Here is a 17626-nt window from a genome sequence, read left to right on the forward strand (position 1 = left end):
GGGAAACATCTAGTGCTCATCTAACCCTCATTCAGATCATTCGTACTTGGATACCTTGGCTCTTGCCTGTTTTGTCTGCCAGGAAAGTCTCTTCTTCCTTATTCCATTATTCAGATGTGGCATCTTTATCATTTCTCCCTACCTGGACAGCATGATTCTCTTATGACACATTATCATACCTTAACTGTAGAACATTTTTTAGCACTTACCATACTGTTTTAGGGTTTTTAGTTGAGATTGTTTTTTCTTCCTGCCCTCCCACTAGGAGCTCCCCAAGCACAAGGAAGATGTGTTATGTAGCTTCGGGTTCACGGTGAGTGTGATCCAGGAGTGTTAAAGCTGGCTCACAAAAGCTCATGAGCGCTCATTGTATAAATTCCCGACCCTGGTCAGTGACACCATGTCGGTATTTCAAAATCGGTCATCATCAGGGTATTCATACCACAGAAATCCATAAGCCCTACAAATTAGGGCTCCCCATCCAACAGCCCATTGTTACCTTTGCAGTACGCCACTGTTAGTGACCTTCTGCTGCATAGAAGTTTCTCAAAAATGATTGGTTGAAGTTGAGGCTGTTGAGACACAGAAAAGGATGCTTTCTCTGCCAGGAGTCTCATCCGTTTCATTTGCGACTTTGTCATTATTGTGGAATTCCTGGGAGTACTGTTAATTATTGAAGCTTATTATCACTGCAGGCTGTTAACAATGGTGTTATATATTTGTATCATCAACTAAAAAATATGAACTTTTTTTGTTTCCCGATGATTTGGCTTCCAGGGTGGAGTTTTAGTAAAGATTACAGAGGCGTGCCCTCCTTTGAACTGCTCAGAAAAGGACCACATTCTCCCAGAGAATCAGTGCTGCAGTGTCTGTAGAGGTAAGGGGGGCTTGGTGGTGGGGCTGTAGTTGGGATGAGGGTGGGGTGCATGAGGGTTTAATGAATAGTGTGAAGGTAGTAATGGGCTCAAAACTCTGCTACCGCGAAACTTGTGTGTCCTAGTTACCTTTCTCAGCCGTAGTCGTGTCAATTGTAAACTGAGGGTAATGACAGTCTACTTCTCAGGCCCGCTGGGAGGGTTAAATGGGATAATGCCTAAGTACCTAGTATCATGCCTAGCATGTGATAAATGTTCAGTAAGTGACAGTTCCTATAAGAAGAATGATAGTACCTGCAATAATAATAATTATAACCATCATCATTATTAGATTATTCTCATGAGTGGCATCGGTAGGCATACTGTTTAGCCCTTTCTGTAAACCAATTCCTGAATCTGACAGGCAGAGACCTATAGTGAATCTTTATTCAGAGAATTACATGCAACTTTTTTACTTCATGCAAGGGTGGGGGGGGAAACGCTTTAGCTAAGTAACACCTAACTGCTAATTCGTTCTCTGGCAGAAATTGTTTTGCTTTCTTTTCCTGGACTTGTCTTCTTTCCCAAATTTTGTCGTCTTTAAACCCTGGATCAGATAACCTTTCCTCTGAAAGGACTCACCCTGGTAGAATTACGTGGATTGGGAGAACCTAAGATTGATTCAAAATCTTACAGAACAAATCCAGTCAAACTCCTCTTTATGATGTAAAAGCTATACCCACCACACATCCTTCTCCACATTCTCAAATACTTACGGAGTTGGATCCTTTCTGGCTCCCCCTTAAAGCTTCTAGAGCAGAGTGGTTTAGCTTAGGTTACTCCATATTTCACTTTATTCTATCTTTTCTCTAGCACAAGGGTTGGTAGATACTTTCTGTAAAGGACCACAGAGTAAATATTTTTGGCTTTGTGGGCCAGAAGGTTTCTGTTGCAACAACTCAACTCAGCTGTTTCGCAGAAGTAACCGAGACAATAGGTAAATGAATGAGTGTAATTGTTAGAATACAATTTCATTTACAAGAACAGGTAGCAGCCCATAATTTGCTGACCCCCTCCTCTAGCATCTTCGGATACATAGAAATGTTCTATGTTTTTTCATGGGGTGTTCAGCTTATGTGGAGGTTTCTCTGCTTGGTCATGAGAAAGCTACATTTGGGTGAAAATTCCTGGGACAACTTAGTATGTTGATAACCAAGAATGGCTAACCATGCCATCAGAATATCTTCCCTGATTCATCTATCTCTTAGCTACAAGCATAGTAGCGGTTGAAATGCTGTAGAAACACTTAAAGATTGGCTGGAATTTTCAGAGGGATACATTTATTAGTAACCTGATAGGGTTGTAAGATAGGTCTTATAATTTAATGCAAAATCCATCACTTGCTATTTGTGGAGGTGCCAAGTGAGACTCAGTTTATGTAAATCCTTCCTAATTTATGGTTTCATTAGAGCAGAATCATTGATCATCCCATAGAAACTCAAGAGGAATTTCATTGCTCTGACCCAATTTACAATAGACCTGGTGTCACTGCTTCTGCTAATACTTCTCCAGAATGTGTGCGCTTCTTTACCACTGAAGACACTAAGAGATGGGATCTCTCATTGAAAAACAGAGTCATTCAGGGCCCCATTGCTGCCATCCGGTAGCTTTTACCACACCTTGACACAGCTTTGAGGGAAAAGCGGGAGGCCAGGAGTAAAACCTCCTAGATTAGATTATGGCTAGGACCAATTTGTGAAATTGAGGATTTTCTTTCTCCTGCTTCCTCTTTTGGAAGGAAACTACCAGCTTTGTTGGGAGGGGGCTGTTGATATTTCTTTTGGAGGTGTCTGTGTCCGAGAGGGTTATTTATTCTCTTTGACAACTCTGCATTTTCATAGGAACAAGACGATATCTTCAGAAAAGATAAGGTGAGGAGGGCCTTCTCCTGGGGAATGGGTTGAATTAAACCACTCGGGTATATGGATTCTCTTAGGGTTCTCTGATTTACTCCCAACTCAGAGTTCAGGCACTGGAATGGAGAAAGCATTATTGTAGACAAAGGCCCCTTTCAGCACCATTTCCTATTGTTAATCCCTTCTGTTGACCCAAAGCAGAGCAGAGCCCAGAACATCCAGCCCCCTTGTCCACATGCTGAGGCTTGCTCTGCATAGCAGACCATCAGAAAAGGAAAGGGGCATTTTTTTTTTTCTGTGCGGGTCGGTTAGTCTCTTTATTCTGAAAACGTAAAAGTTATATATGACGATTGTCAAAAAGGCAACTCAGGTGAGCTCCAAGGTGTATTGTCTCAAACTATGCTCCCCATGAATTTTATTCCAGATCTCTTAATTCCAACTATTTCCCAAGAGGATCTTCAGAAGTAGCATAATAGTCTTTCGTAATATTATGGGAAATATTTTTCCCCTTGGACTTCTAGTTGTCTTTTACCTTTTCCTCTGTGTTCATGTTTTCTGCGTCTTACAAGAAGAGTAGGGGTTGGTTCATTTCTGTTCTGACAAGACTCAGAAAGCCCACTGGGCCTTTTCGAAGGCCTGTTATTCAGTTCTCCCCCCTCTCCCCTCCCACACTCCTTGCCCCTCTCTAAAACAGAAAGTAATGAAAAGGCGACACTCAATTTCTATGTAAAGTAATTTTTAGCCTGCATATGGGGAGGCTGAACCATTTGCTTTGTGGATTGAGACTGTGTACTGACTGGCAGGCAGTAAGTGAGCAGAGAGGCAGGCTCCTGATGACCTGAGCTGCGTCTTTCAGGGATGAGCAGATGGGTGCAGTGGTATGATTTTAGCGGTGTGTCTTCTGCCGCCCTGCTGTTATTGATTACAGAAACTGAAGTGGCTATAGCCTTTCTCAATACCTGCATGAAGGGCCTCTAATTAGCATATTTATCATCTCTCTCTGTCTTTCTGTGAATGTCAGGTCATTAGTCTGAGGGAAATCACCCCATGAGAGTGTATCATTCCTTAGAAGTCTGAATCACAACCTTCCTCGGGCTGCTTAGGGAATGGAAGTTTTCTGGGGTTTATTTTCAATGGGACTCCATTGAGCCCCCCCTGAGGAGGGTTAGATGGGAATTTAAGAAAGCACAGAAAGTGCTTTTTGCTTTCTGCCCCAATTGGCTGGCTGTATAATATGCATAAAGTGCTTTTTTTTTTAAAAAAAAAAGTTTTAATGATTATATTTTATGAATTCTTTAAATGTAGGAGATGAGGTAGATGGAGATACATTCTGACCACATGAAATAATGCTGTCACTGTCATGTCTGTGACGTTGAAGGAAATAATTTTTAGTACTAGCTGTGTTGTTGGCTCTGTGTATTTCATATATGAAATAATGTTGAACCCATTTTGCTGAGTTAAAACTTGTCAAGATATAACTCGTTGCCTTGATTCTGAAACTAATTTTTATTGAGTCATGCCCATTTTCTTATATGGTTATACAATTTGCCACTGCCTGCCCCTCCCCCCCATGACTAATCAAGGAGAGAGATTAAGATTTTTGCTGAGTTTTTCTCTTTGTGGGAATTAAACCTAAGACCATAGAGTTGAGAATAACAGACTCTGACAGATTTATGGCGTTCACTGTATCAACAGAACTGATATCCAGACTAGGGGCTTGGGCGCCTTACCTCTAAGAATCTTGGGTCATGCCAAATGCTGTCACTAATTCCTCTGCCCTTTAAAGAAAAATGAAGGTAATCAGCGGAGCCCGTGATTACATCCACAGGGCAATTGGAAGGGATTACAGGACAGTTAGGGAAGACACAAGCCAAAAGAACCAAAGTGATGGACATTGGCAGGAGGAGGCCATCCTGCAGTTGCTGGGACCCAAGGTATCCATCACCACCAGTAACAGCCAGAACAGTCCCAATCACCACTGCAGTTTCTCTCTGCTGCCTCAGGACCGTTTGTGCCAAAGGCATGCAATTCACTTACCTTCATCATTATGTTAAGGCAATGCGAGCCTGACCACTTAAAGTGTGTGGCCATGAGGTGGAAAAGGGGGAGTGGGCACCAGAGTGACCTCTATGCTCCTGCTTGGGAAGAAGTAATAAAAGTGTGAATGTAGCCCCAGAAGAACAAGACGGCTCATGAATCGTCAGTGGGCTCCATTAAAGGGGGGCAAAAGGCCAACAATCTTGACCGCGCATCCTCCAAATTGCTCCAGGAAAACATGCCAATCATTTGGCCCATTCCAGAATTCTTGACACACTCCTCAGGGTTTTATTCCCCTCATAATTGGCTCTAATTATAGCTTCAATGTCGCCAATGACTTTGGAGGGTTTTCGCTGCATGTTTAAGACTTTCAGTGTTGGGAAAAAAGTTCTTGCCAACATCTGTTCCCAGTGTGTTTATCTGTAATTTTAATTCATGCTCACTTGCCTTGTCATCTGGGCTGGACTGAAATGAGTTGAGATTATTTGTTCTATTTAAGATTTTATGCCCTTAAATTAAATCCTCCCAAGACTCTTGGCATCATGATTTTTTTTGCCTTAGTCTTCCTCATCATTCTAGTCTCCATCAGAATTTGTAATGGAAATGGTTTCAGGATTTTTCAGGGTATTTGAGATTAAAAGAGGCCTGGGAAAGAGGCACTTAATGAGTATATTATCTAGTGTCTAAATAGAGGAACTGGTAGTTAGCAGATGCGCAGGTCCTGTGCATACTGAGAGATGGAATCTGATCAACCTCCTGGCAGCCATGGGCTGACGTGGACTAGAAAGATGGGGCTCTATGCTCAACTGTTAAGACTGGGAGGGGAGGGCATTTGAAGATGAGTAGAGTCTCCGGACATCCGTGACGTCATTGGCCATGAAAGTACTGCAGTGTATCAGGGCCCACTGAGCCTCTGGAAGGGGGAGGCACATTGTCTCAGAGAGAAAATCTGAAAATAAGGTCAGGCTGCCTTGGACAGGGAGACCCTTAAGTGTAGACTATTGTAGAAGAAATGGATTGCTTTCTAAGATAGAACCTGGGAGAGTCCAGAGCTCAGTCTCTACTGGGTTCATCTTATTGGCCTAACCCTGTCAACAAGGAGGTAGAGGAATGTCCTCACCCCCAAGGGCCCAGGCTTCTGTGGTATGTGTGTTGGTTGTGGAGTACTTATGGGTGTTCAGTTTTCGTAAAAGATCTTTGGGCCATATCCCTCCAGGCAGTCTATGGGTGGAGTTCTCTCCATACCAATGAGGCACATGGTATATACTGTACTTAGTATACCTTAGTTCCTATGGAACTTCCAAGAGTGGGCAAGCACAAGTGATGTGAGAGCTTTTCTGGATTTGAGTTGAGTGCATTTTTCATTGTCCAGGTACATCATTTCAGAGGCAAGTAGCCTGACCTGCAGGAGGACACATTAGGGGTAGGAGATTAGCGGCAACAAAGGGTTCTCTCTGTGGAATCAAACTTCAGCTGCTTAGAGAAATCAAAAATTGCCCAAGGCTAGTGGCTTACTCATTCCTTGTTGTAAGAGTCACAGTAGGGAATCATAAAGATGCTTGTCCATTATTGGCTATAGAAGCCAGAGAGGAAGCAGAATGGATGGGTAGTTTTACTATCATTATAAAGGGAGTAGAGTGGGATCTAGAGAATGGCAGTAGCTTTAAAGACAGCAAGTTGTTAGTGTTACTGTCTTCCTCTGACAGCAGAACTGTAGATACAGGACCACTAGGGGAGTCCAAATTTTAGACTGTTCACCAAAAAACGTGATCTCAGCATTTCTGTTGCTTCATTAATTTCCTTGAACATGATATGGGCACATGCTGCTTCATGCGTTTGGAACCCCTACCCTTTGTCCAGTCAGCCTCACTCAGCCTTCACATTGCTTCAGATCTTGTATTAGGACCCTTGTCTAGGATACATTCTTTTTTTTTTTTTTTAAAGATTTTATTTATTTATTTGAGAGAGAGAATGAGACAGAGAGAGAGAGAGCACGAGATGGGGGAGGGTCAGAGGGAGAAGCAGGCTCCCCGCCAAGCAGGGAGCCCGATGTGGGACTCGATCCCGGGACTCCAGGATCACGACCTGAGCCGAAGGCAGTCGCTTAACCAACTGAGCCACCCAGGCGCCCCTCTAGGATACATCCTTGAAGCACCTTGTTCCTCTCCATCACAATGTCTCCTTGTAACCCGATGCTCCGCATCAGTCATTTCTGCGAGCTTGTCTGATGACTAAGAGTGTGGGTATGCTGTTCACGGCATTTTCGTTGTTGTTGTTGTTTGCTTATTGCCTTGAACAGTGCCTGGGCACCCAGTAGGTACTTAATAAATACTTGTCATATAATGGATGGTACACATGCTAGAAACTAAAATTAAGGAGGTATTCACACAGACCTGGAATCTCGTTTCTGTAGATAATGTGTCTTCTCTGAGGATCTGCTCATGTTCACCATTTGAACATGAGCTCCACGTGGGTTTCACTCACTCACCTTAGTGTCTTATTCAGGGATGACGATCTGTCATGTGATTAAGTTATTTTTCTTCTGGCTTGGAGTATCCAGGCAGCAAGCTACCATGGAATGTGTCCTAGAGAAAGAAGCAAGGTGTGTTCTTTTGGAAAGATCAGGACATGTCACAGACTAGAGAATGCTAATGGCTGGTGGAGTCCTGGCCTTTTTAGGCCAGGTTTGGCATTCCTGAATGTCCCTGGATGATTAAAATCATGGCTGGGCAGTCATGGGGGGTGGGGTGGAGAGACGGGGTATTAGAGTCATATTTGGGTTTTTAGCCCTGTTTTACCCATCACTGACCAGCTGTGTAACTAGAGGAGGTAGTTAACATCTTTGAGCCTTGGTGTATTTATCTTTAAAACGCTTAATTCTTGCTTTGGAGGACTGAGAAGATTTAGTCATTAACTAAACAAATATTTATTGACTGCCTATAATGTGTTGTCTATTGCCTTAGGCATGAGGCGACCAAACTTCACAGTCCTTTCCCTTGAAGAAGTGAGCTTCTAATGGGATAAACATTACATAAACACAGAAATAAATACACAGTAATTGTGATCACTGCTATAAGCAAGAATAATAGGGTGGTATGGAAGAAAATAATGGGGCTTTCTTCAGACTTGTGAGACAGGGAAGCCTTCTCTGAAGAGCTTATGTTTAAGCTGGGACTTGAAGCCTGAGAAGAAATTACTCTGGCAGTGATGTGTAATAATGTTGTGAGTTGGTGAAACAAGCTTGTAAAAACTGAATCAGGAAAGGGGTTGGGAGACTAGAAGAACTTAAAAGGCTGCTAACAGTTGGAGAGGAATGATGGAGGGAGAGAAGGAGGTCTTGTTTGTTAAAGATTTTGTTAAAGTTAAAGATTTTGTATTTTTCTTAAGTAAAATGGAAGCCCTTGGAAGATTTTTTAAGGGGGAGAGTGACATGATCCTATCTGTGTTTGAAAAGGATCTCTTTGTGTGCAAAATAGGTTAGAGACTGGGCAAGAAGGGGAACAGGAAGGCAAATGAGGCCATGTCCATTTGAGAGATGACAGGTTGGAGTAGGATGGATTTTTCTTATTACTGTGAAGTGGAGGAGGAAATGATATGTTCAGGAGATACTTACAACATAAAATTAATATATGCAGTCCAATTTGAGAACATGGAGTCTCTGCCCAGTTATGTGCACTTGTAGAAAATCATAACTTGACTTGAGCAGGCAACTTCTATTTCTTCTCTCTACTCCTTAACCCCACCACTGCTGAGAAGTTTCAGGGTCTCATTTTCATCATGTTTCAAAAATTTTCCCCAAGTTTTTATGTGCACTAAACGTTGATTCATTGGAAACCTCTTCAGGAGTTCCATTTCCAGGATGGTTTTGTTGGTTAAGGAAATTGAGGTGAGTTGGTTATTAGCAACTTAGACTTGGGCTGGTAGGTTTGTGGTTTAAAAATAAAAGGTAGAACTCTCAAAAAGTATAAAACTTAGAAAAAAATATTTTTCCGTTGGTGTAGGTAGATGTATTTAAAAGATTTCTATCAAAATTGACACAGTATTTTCAATTTATATTCCATGATAATGAAGCATGTGAAGAATGACATGTAACAGTTCCATATATTTTAATAGTATCATAACTCTGTTTGGTGATAAAGGTTAAATTGTGTTAGAGAAATTGGTTATATATTTGCCTCTAAAGAAACATGGTGTAGTTCTCTGCATATTTATAGATTCCTTTGTTCCAGATCACATTTACTTTGCCATGATAGGTATTTAAGTGTTTGAAGTGACTTAGACTCCTGCCAGTGAACCTGGGGAGGGCCAGTATATTTGAGGGGTCAGGGCAAAGATGACTCCTAGTTTCCTAGTTTGGGTGGATAAAGGTGCTACAGTTGAATGTGAAGAGCCCATAGAGCATGGATTTGGGAAGATCAAGAGTTTAGCTCTGGCTCGGTGACCTGTGAGTGCCTGTGAGGACATCCAGATGGATTGTCAAGTGGCTGTTGGCTCTAATGATATAACCTGTAAAGTAGGATATGCCGTATAGTCCATGCTATTTCCTATGCTCTAGAGGGAACTCTGAGCCTGTATTATTGTTTCTAGGGAAGGGTAGATGTTCTCAACCAGGGGCCAGAAATGATGGGGTGGTGCTAACATTGCCCTACACTCAATTTCTGCAAAGAACAGATTGGCAGAACCTGTAGTTGGGTCCTAAGTGGGCCTATTTAGAAATGTTTTATAGGACATAGATGGATTATAATCCACTGAATGTAATCATCAGTTGTCTAAGCTTCCAAGTAGTTAAATTGCAGAAGAATTATTTTCTTGGGGTTCTTCACAAGACCTTCAGAGTCAAATCATGATTCTGCCACTTCCTGACTATGGATAAAAAAAGTTCAAGTCTCAACCACATTTTCCTAATGTGTAAAGTGAGGATAATAGTAATTTTTTGAAGTGTTGAGGGTTTTGTGAGGTAAGGTGTTTTAATAGGCTTAGCACTATGCCTGGCGTGTTGGAAGAAGTCAGTAAATAGCAGTTTTTATAATTAAGATGTTTTCTGTGTTTGGGCCAGTGCTAGTTAAAAGAACTTGCTATGTTCCTCTATTATAGGAGAAAAACTCTGAAGGCTCGAGTCACTTATTAAAAATAGTCAAGTAAAAAAAAAGTCAAGTAGAAGAATATTGGGCTGTGTTTGTGTATTCCACAATCTGGTCACAGTTTCTAATTTTGAAAAAATAAATTGATTTAAGAAAGAGGGCGACTTTCAGTAGTCTCTTGTGTCAGATTATGTTGATAACCAGCTGAAGAAAAAGTTAACCCAGGGGCTAGCCAGAGGACTCGTTAAAGAGATTGTGGTGGCAACTGAAGACAAATATCCAGGAAGGGAGGGATCTGTATCCTAAGTGTCTTGCTACTGAGACATATCAGATAAGAAAGACAAATCCTTCAGGATTCTGAAATGTGGAGAATCGAGGATTTATGACTTGGCAGCCAACTCCAATGCTGAGGTGGGGTTTAAGGACTGAGCATGTCCAGCTGGGGTGATGAAAGTATCCTAAAGCTGGATTGTGATCGTGGCTACACCACTATGTAAATTTATTAAAAATCATCAAAGTGTATCTTTACAAGAGGTGAGTTTTATGGTATGTAAATTATACTTCAATAAAAATGCTTAAAAGTGGTGACTAGCACACCAGTCACATTTGCCTTCCGGTTGGTTGAGGAGGGTAGAGGCATTAAATGCCACTGTAGATTCATTCATCTGTTCATTCACTCGTTAATTGACCCTCCGCTATTTCTGGCTGGCTGTGAGTCCGTCCATCTCTAAGCCATCCATCCAGTTGCCCTCGTGTGGAAAGCTTTGGTTGAAAGAAATGAATCAGATATAGACCCTGACTTAATGAAGTTGGAGTGATTGAAATTAGGATTTTTTGTTAAAAATACTTGGAATTACCTCACAGAAAATAGATATGGATATCTTGAGAATGAAAAGAAACCAAATTGTGGTCTGTTTGAATCTATACATGCAAAAAAGGAGATCTTCTTTATCCTTTGGATGTAGAATGCTTAGTTAGGAATTTGTTGCTTTGGGGAGGGCAGTGAAATAACCTAGTGAGGAGTAACCTTGGCCTCAGACCTGGGTTCTGGCTCTGTGTACCTACCACAACCACCTTCTCCAAACTCCAACTGCTGCATCTTTAAAATACAGATATTAATTTAATTAATAGAATTAAATGGGACAATGCATGTAAAACACTTGGCTGAGTGTCTGGCATATAGTATGTATTCAGTAAATGTTATTATTACATCTGTGCCAGATTATTTGGCATTCTCCAATGCACCCTTCTTCCTCATGGGTTGGAGTCCCATTCCTTTCAGTAGGATTTGTGCCTCATCCCTTCTCATGTTTCTACCTGTGATGAACCTGAAGTCAAGTTTTACATCACCTAGAAGTGCTTTCCCTTTCCCTGAAACACTGATTATTTATACTCTCCACCTCTCACTTAACATAGATTGCCTTGTATTTACACTACCCCTGTATTTGGTGTGTCTCCCCTTAGCTTGTAATTTTCCTTGTGGGCAGAGAACATGTCTCACACATCTTTATTTTCCTCCCAGAGGCTTGCATGGTGCCTTAGTCCACAGAAGTTAGATGCCCCATAAATATTGGTTATTCACACCTGCAGAAAGGCAAGTGGGCAGTTAATAAATACTGCTTGAAAGAAGGCCTGGATTAATTAATGAAACACATGCTTTTGGAACAATGGTCAGGCTCAACCAAAGTAGATTTTTTTTTTTTTAAGATTTTATTTATTTATTTGACAGAAATAGAGAGCGCACAAGTAGGCAGAGAGGCAGGGAGAGGGAGAAGCAGGCTCTCCGCTGAGCAGGGAGCCCGATGCGGGGCTCGATCCCAGGATCCTGGGATCATGACCTGAGCCGAAGGCAGCCGCTTAACCAACTGAGCCACCCAGGTGCCCCTCAACCAAAGTAGATTTGACATTAAGGTTGGTTTGTCCCACGGGCCCTTCACTGTCCTTGAAATACAATTTACCCAACTCCCTGCATTGTGAATTGACATGGCATATGCTTGATAGAGATGCACTGGGACATCAACATGGTTTGAGTGGCTTTTTTCCTGCCTGTCAAATGCATGTGGAAGGAAAAGGACAGTTGCAGTCTCCCGGAAAGAAAAAGAAGAAACAAAGAATACATGTCATAATGGATGCCCGTATGACCTTGAGTCAGGCTTCACAATGAAAGAAAACGTGACAACTTAATTACTGATCAATTCTGTCATGGGGAGGGAAGTCCAGGCACTTTCTCTGGCAATGAGAGTTGTGATGTCTAAAAATTGTCTCTTCGGTAGCAAAATCAAGTCTTTTTCTTTGTAATGGTTATTACAAGCCTTTAAAACCCTCCTGGAAGTGTTTTTGGGTGACAGAGTTTGCAGATTTCCAGCAAGTTAAGTTTTTGCTCTGATTTTGATTGGGGGAAGTTAACAGGTCACAAGTAGTGAGGCTGAATCTGATACTGTGCTCACCTATCACTATGGGTTCACTCTCTAATGTCCTGAGGAACAGCTAACCCCTTCACTTTTTAACCCCTAAGTTTTGCTATCTGAGAGGATGTATGATATGGTGAAAAGTACTTGGGCCTTGGAGTTCACCAGACCTAATTTAGAACCCTGTCATCTCTACTTACTAGCTAGATGTCAGTGAGTTTGAGCTTCTCCTTCCTTGTCTAGAAGTGGAGGAGAACTAAAGGAGTGTCAAAGGGGTATTTTAGGGAGAAAAGTAGTTATTCTGGGAGGAATGTCTGAGATTCAGAAAGTTGGGAAAATAAATGTTAAAAACGTGGTTTAAAAAGGATGCCCTGGTAAACCTATTCAAGGATGTTTCTTGCAGCATTGTGATTCAAAACCTGCAGGTCACCTCAGTGCCCATCTGTAGCGTAAGGGACAGATGGCGGAATATTCATGCTACAGAATATTATACAGCATTGATGAGTGAACTATAGCTGCAGGCATTATCAGGGATGAATAGAAAAAAAACACCATAGAGAATATGTAAAATAGGATTTCTTTCATGGGAAGTTCAAAACAGGCAAAAACTGAATGATCTCTTTAGAAATAAGTACCTATATCTGGCAAAACTATGAAAACATGCAAGGGAGTGATTAACACAAAATTCAGGATAGTTATTTTTGATGGCTGTGGGGGGGAATCTTTGAGGAAGTATCATTAAGGAGTACTGATAATATTCTGGTCGTATTAGTTTTATATATTCACATAGATTCATTTTACACATTTTCTATGAATCATAGATTTTGTGGTAAGGCAATTATAAAAAGACTGGTTATGTCAGAAAGTGGTGGGAACGGGATTCAGGGTCAGCATGGATCAAAGCCTTCAGGATGGAACCTGCTTTGAGCATTAAGGAAAAACATCTCAAGCACTCGACAGTCCAGAGTTTCCCATTCCTCCTCTCCCATTCCCTTCCTAGCCCACCCTTGCACATTGCCAAGTTATGTGTTCATGCATGGTGCTGATAGACTGAAGATAATTCATGCTTTATGATTTGCAGGCCTTTTTTCTTATGTGAAATTTTATTCACTTCTTCTAGGTCATAACTTCTGTGCAGAAGGCCCTAAATGTGGTGAAAACTCAGAGTGTAAAAACTGGAATACAAAAGCTACCTGTGAGTGCAAGAATGGTTACATTTCTGTCCAGGGAGATTCTGCTGACTGTGAAGGTAAGTAAGCTATTTAATATAGTCATTTGTGAGAAGTGTATTCCTGGTAGACATGGTTGAAGGTTGAAAGCCATCACTTGGCTCTGGTCTCCTGGGAGCCTACAAGAAATTACATCAACTGTCTAGGGTGCGCTGTTCTCCTCGTGTCTCCAGGCTTCTCAGTAGCATGTGAAAGCAAGACCTTTGGAGGTTGTTCTGAAACACAGCAAAGCCACAAAAACAGTAGGGCTTTATCAGATCCCAAGTTCTGCTTTCACTGTAGTGAAGGATCCCTAGCAAAACCATAAAGACCTGATTTTCTGTTGTCTTCAGTAGATTATTCTTTCCTAATTTCAGCTAAATGTTACGTGGTGGATCCTCTTTTTGAATGATGCTTCAATCCTAGCTTGTATCTAACTGCCTTTTTCTTCACCTGCCAAGGTCAGAATTTTTTTTTTTTTCCAATTGGCTTTCTTAATGACTGATTCATGAGTTGCTAATTCACAGACTACTAAAAGTCACAGTGACAGATGGACTCATTGGCACTTGGATGGGTGCCATCACAGGGGTTATACTGGCTTCAAGCATCAGTGATCCCGTTTCCACTCTAGAGAGCAGGACAGCTCCCGTGTCTTACATGAGTGCCTCTTTCCGAGCTCAGTGCTCCTCCTGGCTGGTGGTGAGCCTTACACGTGCCTGCTCCTGTGTAGCGTCCTAGTATCTGAGCCCATCCATTGTCAGGTGCTCACTGGAGCTCTCCTCAGTTTAGGGAAGTTCTAATAGGCAAAGTGATGGGGAAGCTCTTTCTGTGTACTGGTTGGACCCAGTCATTCCTATCATCTGCACAAACAATGTATTGATCCTTGATGCTCTCTTACTCCGACAAGTAGATGTCTGGAATGGGATGAACGCTGTAAAACCTTGATCACACTCTTCCAATTGGTTTGGTTCTCCAGCGGCTCAGGTATTCTCAACGTAAAGACAATTCATGATGATAATGGTAAATTTTTTCCCGTTCTGTTTTGTATCATTGATCCTTGCCTAATCCTTGCCTATTTTTTTTTTTTTTGGCTTTGACTAAAGAGCTCTTGAGTTGTTAAGAAAATGTGTCTAATCATCACTGGTGCTCCGTACTTGGGTGGCCTGGGGTTTTGATTTCTCCTAAAAAGACTTTCTTCACTACTTCTTTGTTTCTCATTAACAATACAGTATAACTAGTAGGTCTTTTCTCTTTCTCCTTTACATCTCCGCCCCCCCCCTTTGCTTACTTTTGTAGATTTGAACTTGATTAAAGAAACACGCCAGTTGGGAGGATGAAGTTGCCCTTTTGCTTATGAACCATTTTTCATCTATCCTTTAATATTCTGTTACTCATTTGTCAATTTTGAGGAAGAACACTATTAATTTAAGATTTATTTATCTTAGTGTGTGTGTGTGAACAGGGGGAGGGGCGGAGGGAGAGAGAATCTCAAGCAGACTCCCCCCTGAGCACAGAGCCCAATGAGGGGTATGATCCCACAACCCTGAGATTATGACCTGAGCTGAAATCAGGTCATATGCGGGGTGTCAGATGTGGGGTGCCTGGGTGGCTCAGTCATTAAGCATCTGCCTTTGGCTCAGGTCATGATCCCAGGCTCCTGGGATCGAGCCCCGCATCAGGCTCCCTGCTCAGCGGGAAGCCTGCTTCTCCATCTCCCACTCCCCCGTTTGTGTCCCTCTCTTGCTGCATCTTTCTCTGTCAAATAAATAAATAAAATCTTAAAAAAAAAAAAAAAAAGTCAGATGCTTAACTGACGGAGCCACCCGGGTGCCCCAGAATGCTATTAATTTCAGTACCTCACATTAATATCTGTTTTTTATATCTTAGGCTGTTTCTTATTTTTTTGTTAGAAAATATAATTTCAAAACTTTAAAGTATGAACATTCTCCTCTTCATTTACCATGGAAAGATCCTGCAAGCCAGGTAATGGTCTAAAATATTTACTCACTATTCCTTCTGGGGATAGATTATGAACAATTAAAAAATAAGAGAAGGAACCTCAAAACAATTTCATTCCTGGCTCACCTCCTGGCAGAACAAGTACACCCCCCATTCTTGACTCCCTTTAGCTGTTGAGACCTAGCTGAATCTGGGAGAAAATTGCTGGTGTGCAAGGTGTTTGGGACTCTGTTTCATTCCTCGTCAATGCCATTTTTTGTTGTTGTTGTTGTTTAAACAGAATCAACTCCATGAGAAGCCATTTGTGATAGTTAAGTCTTCCTTTTGTGTGTGAGGCCTTATTGATAATGTTGAGTGATTTTAGGTCCAAATCACTGTTTTCTGGGACATACTTCTTTTTAGCCTAGTGTATGACCCTGGTCTTGGGCCAGTGTGCATTGTGATGCCATCTTGGGTAATGGTGATGTGCTCAAGCTTCAGTCGTTTCTCTCTTATTGTGAGACTTTCTGCAAGTTCCAGCAGACTTGTGCATGGGTAGGAGGAGAGCAGCAAGAAGAAATGACCAAATGTTAGAGCCCATGTGTGGTATAAGAATAGAACTCATGAGTAAAGCAGGGGTTAAGTACTGGCCATCTAGTGGGAGTCACTGGGAGTGAATATCCTCTTTTAGAGAAAAATGCCCATCTCTCCTCTTATTCTGTCATCTTTAGCACATTGGACTTGGGGCTTATTTTCCTACGGTGGCTGATGACTGCCATAGCCCTAGGCATGGTGTCCTAACACCAGTGTCACAAGCGAGCAAGGAAGGAAGGGGAATGGGTTGAAGACCTTCTCTGTGTGAAGTTGTTTGTGTGTTTAAAGGCAGCTCTTCCTGGAAGGTTCCCTGTAACCTCCTGCCCCTGTCCCCATGCAGTAGGTTTCTGTGCTCATAGTTTACAGCCCCGGGTGACATCCTCTTCACCTCTAGACCAATTTTTTGGGAAAGGGGAATGAGATGACTGTAACTGGTTTGGGTTGTGTTCAATCCTTGGAGCTGGAGTAGGGGTTTGCCTTCCCTGAGACCAAGTGATCTTTGTCCTTTACCTGTACTACTCAGGATTGTGGCAGTGGGAAGGGGGAGTGGTTTTAGGTGGGGAAAAAGCTATGTTTACCCCATTCTTTGATGGTTAAATGCAGTTTATGGTCATTGCCCCAGCTCTGATGTCAGAATTATGCTCTGGGATGGTCTGATAGACAAGATTGGAGATCACCAAGTGCCCACCTGGGTACCAGGGACTCTCAGGCTGAGTACATTGTCTTACCATAGTGTAGAGAGAAGTAGATACTTATGAAGTGCTTCAGGCAAGTTATTTTTTACTCTGAGTATAAATGGAGTGAAAATGACCTATATTGTACAAACCACAATGAATGAGACTGCCTTGCAAATTAAAACAAAATATGACACACATTGTCCAGGCTATCTTGAAAAGCCTATTCAGGCTCTCAGTGGAAAAAGAAGCACAAAAGGCTTTCAATTTCCTTAACTTCCTAGGTTAGCAGCAGAGATATGGTGCATTAAAGACTCCTGTTCTGCAGAGATTGCCAGAGAAACCATCATAGAGAAGATATCGGAACTCTTAGTCAATCATTGGAAGATAATAAGACCTTTTGTCAGCTATGATATAATCACAGGACATCGTTTCATTTTGCTTCGTCCAACTCAGCACCAACATTCCCCATTTTGAAAGGAGTTTTAGTTGGATTTTGGTGTTTTATGAATCTGGTCTGCTGAGGCTTTTTATCTCTGCAATGGCATTTTCAATGCGTTGGTCTTAAATAGTTTCCGATACGTTGGCTGAAATTAGAGGCAGTGTCTGAGGAAAGTATAGCAATTGGGGGTCTACTCATGATCTTCTTGAATTTAGAGTCTGGATAAATAGTCTCATAAATTCTTTCTTGCTGTAGTTAAAAGTTATTTAGAAGAAGAACAGTATGGTGTCGTAGACATCATGCAATCTGCCAAGCATGGGAAGTACTACAGGTAGCATTAAGTGAGAATAATTTTTTTTTTTTTAAAGATTTTATTTATTTGAGAGCGAGAATGAGAGACAGCATGAGAGGGAGGAGGGTCAGAGGGAGAAGCAGACTCCCCGCCGAGCAGGGAGCCCGATGCGGGACTCGATC

At 41.8% G+C, this 17626-nt stretch overlaps 1 protein-coding gene across 2 annotated transcripts in view; it reads left to right on the plus strand.

Moving 5' to 3' along the window:
* Positions 1–17626, plus strand: part of NELL1 (neural EGFL like 1) — an 807199-nt gene that overhangs the window by 197863 nt on the left and 591710 nt on the right. For both annotated transcript variants that reach the window (XM_035012452.1, XM_035012453.1), the window contains exons 11-12: positions 778–877; positions 13417–13545. In XM_035012452.1, the coding sequence (XP_034868343.1) occupies positions 778–877; positions 13417–13545 (229 nt within the window). The remainder of the gene's footprint in view (positions 1–777; positions 878–13416; positions 13546–17626) is intronic.

The sequence above is a fragment of the Mirounga leonina genome, unplaced genomic scaffold (assembly GCF_011800145.1).
Source record: "Mirounga leonina isolate KUSES-001 unplaced genomic scaffold, KU_Mleo_1.0 Mir_166, whole genome shotgun sequence".
NCBI classification, from domain to species: domain Eukaryota; kingdom Metazoa; phylum Chordata; class Mammalia; order Carnivora; family Phocidae; genus Mirounga; species Mirounga leonina.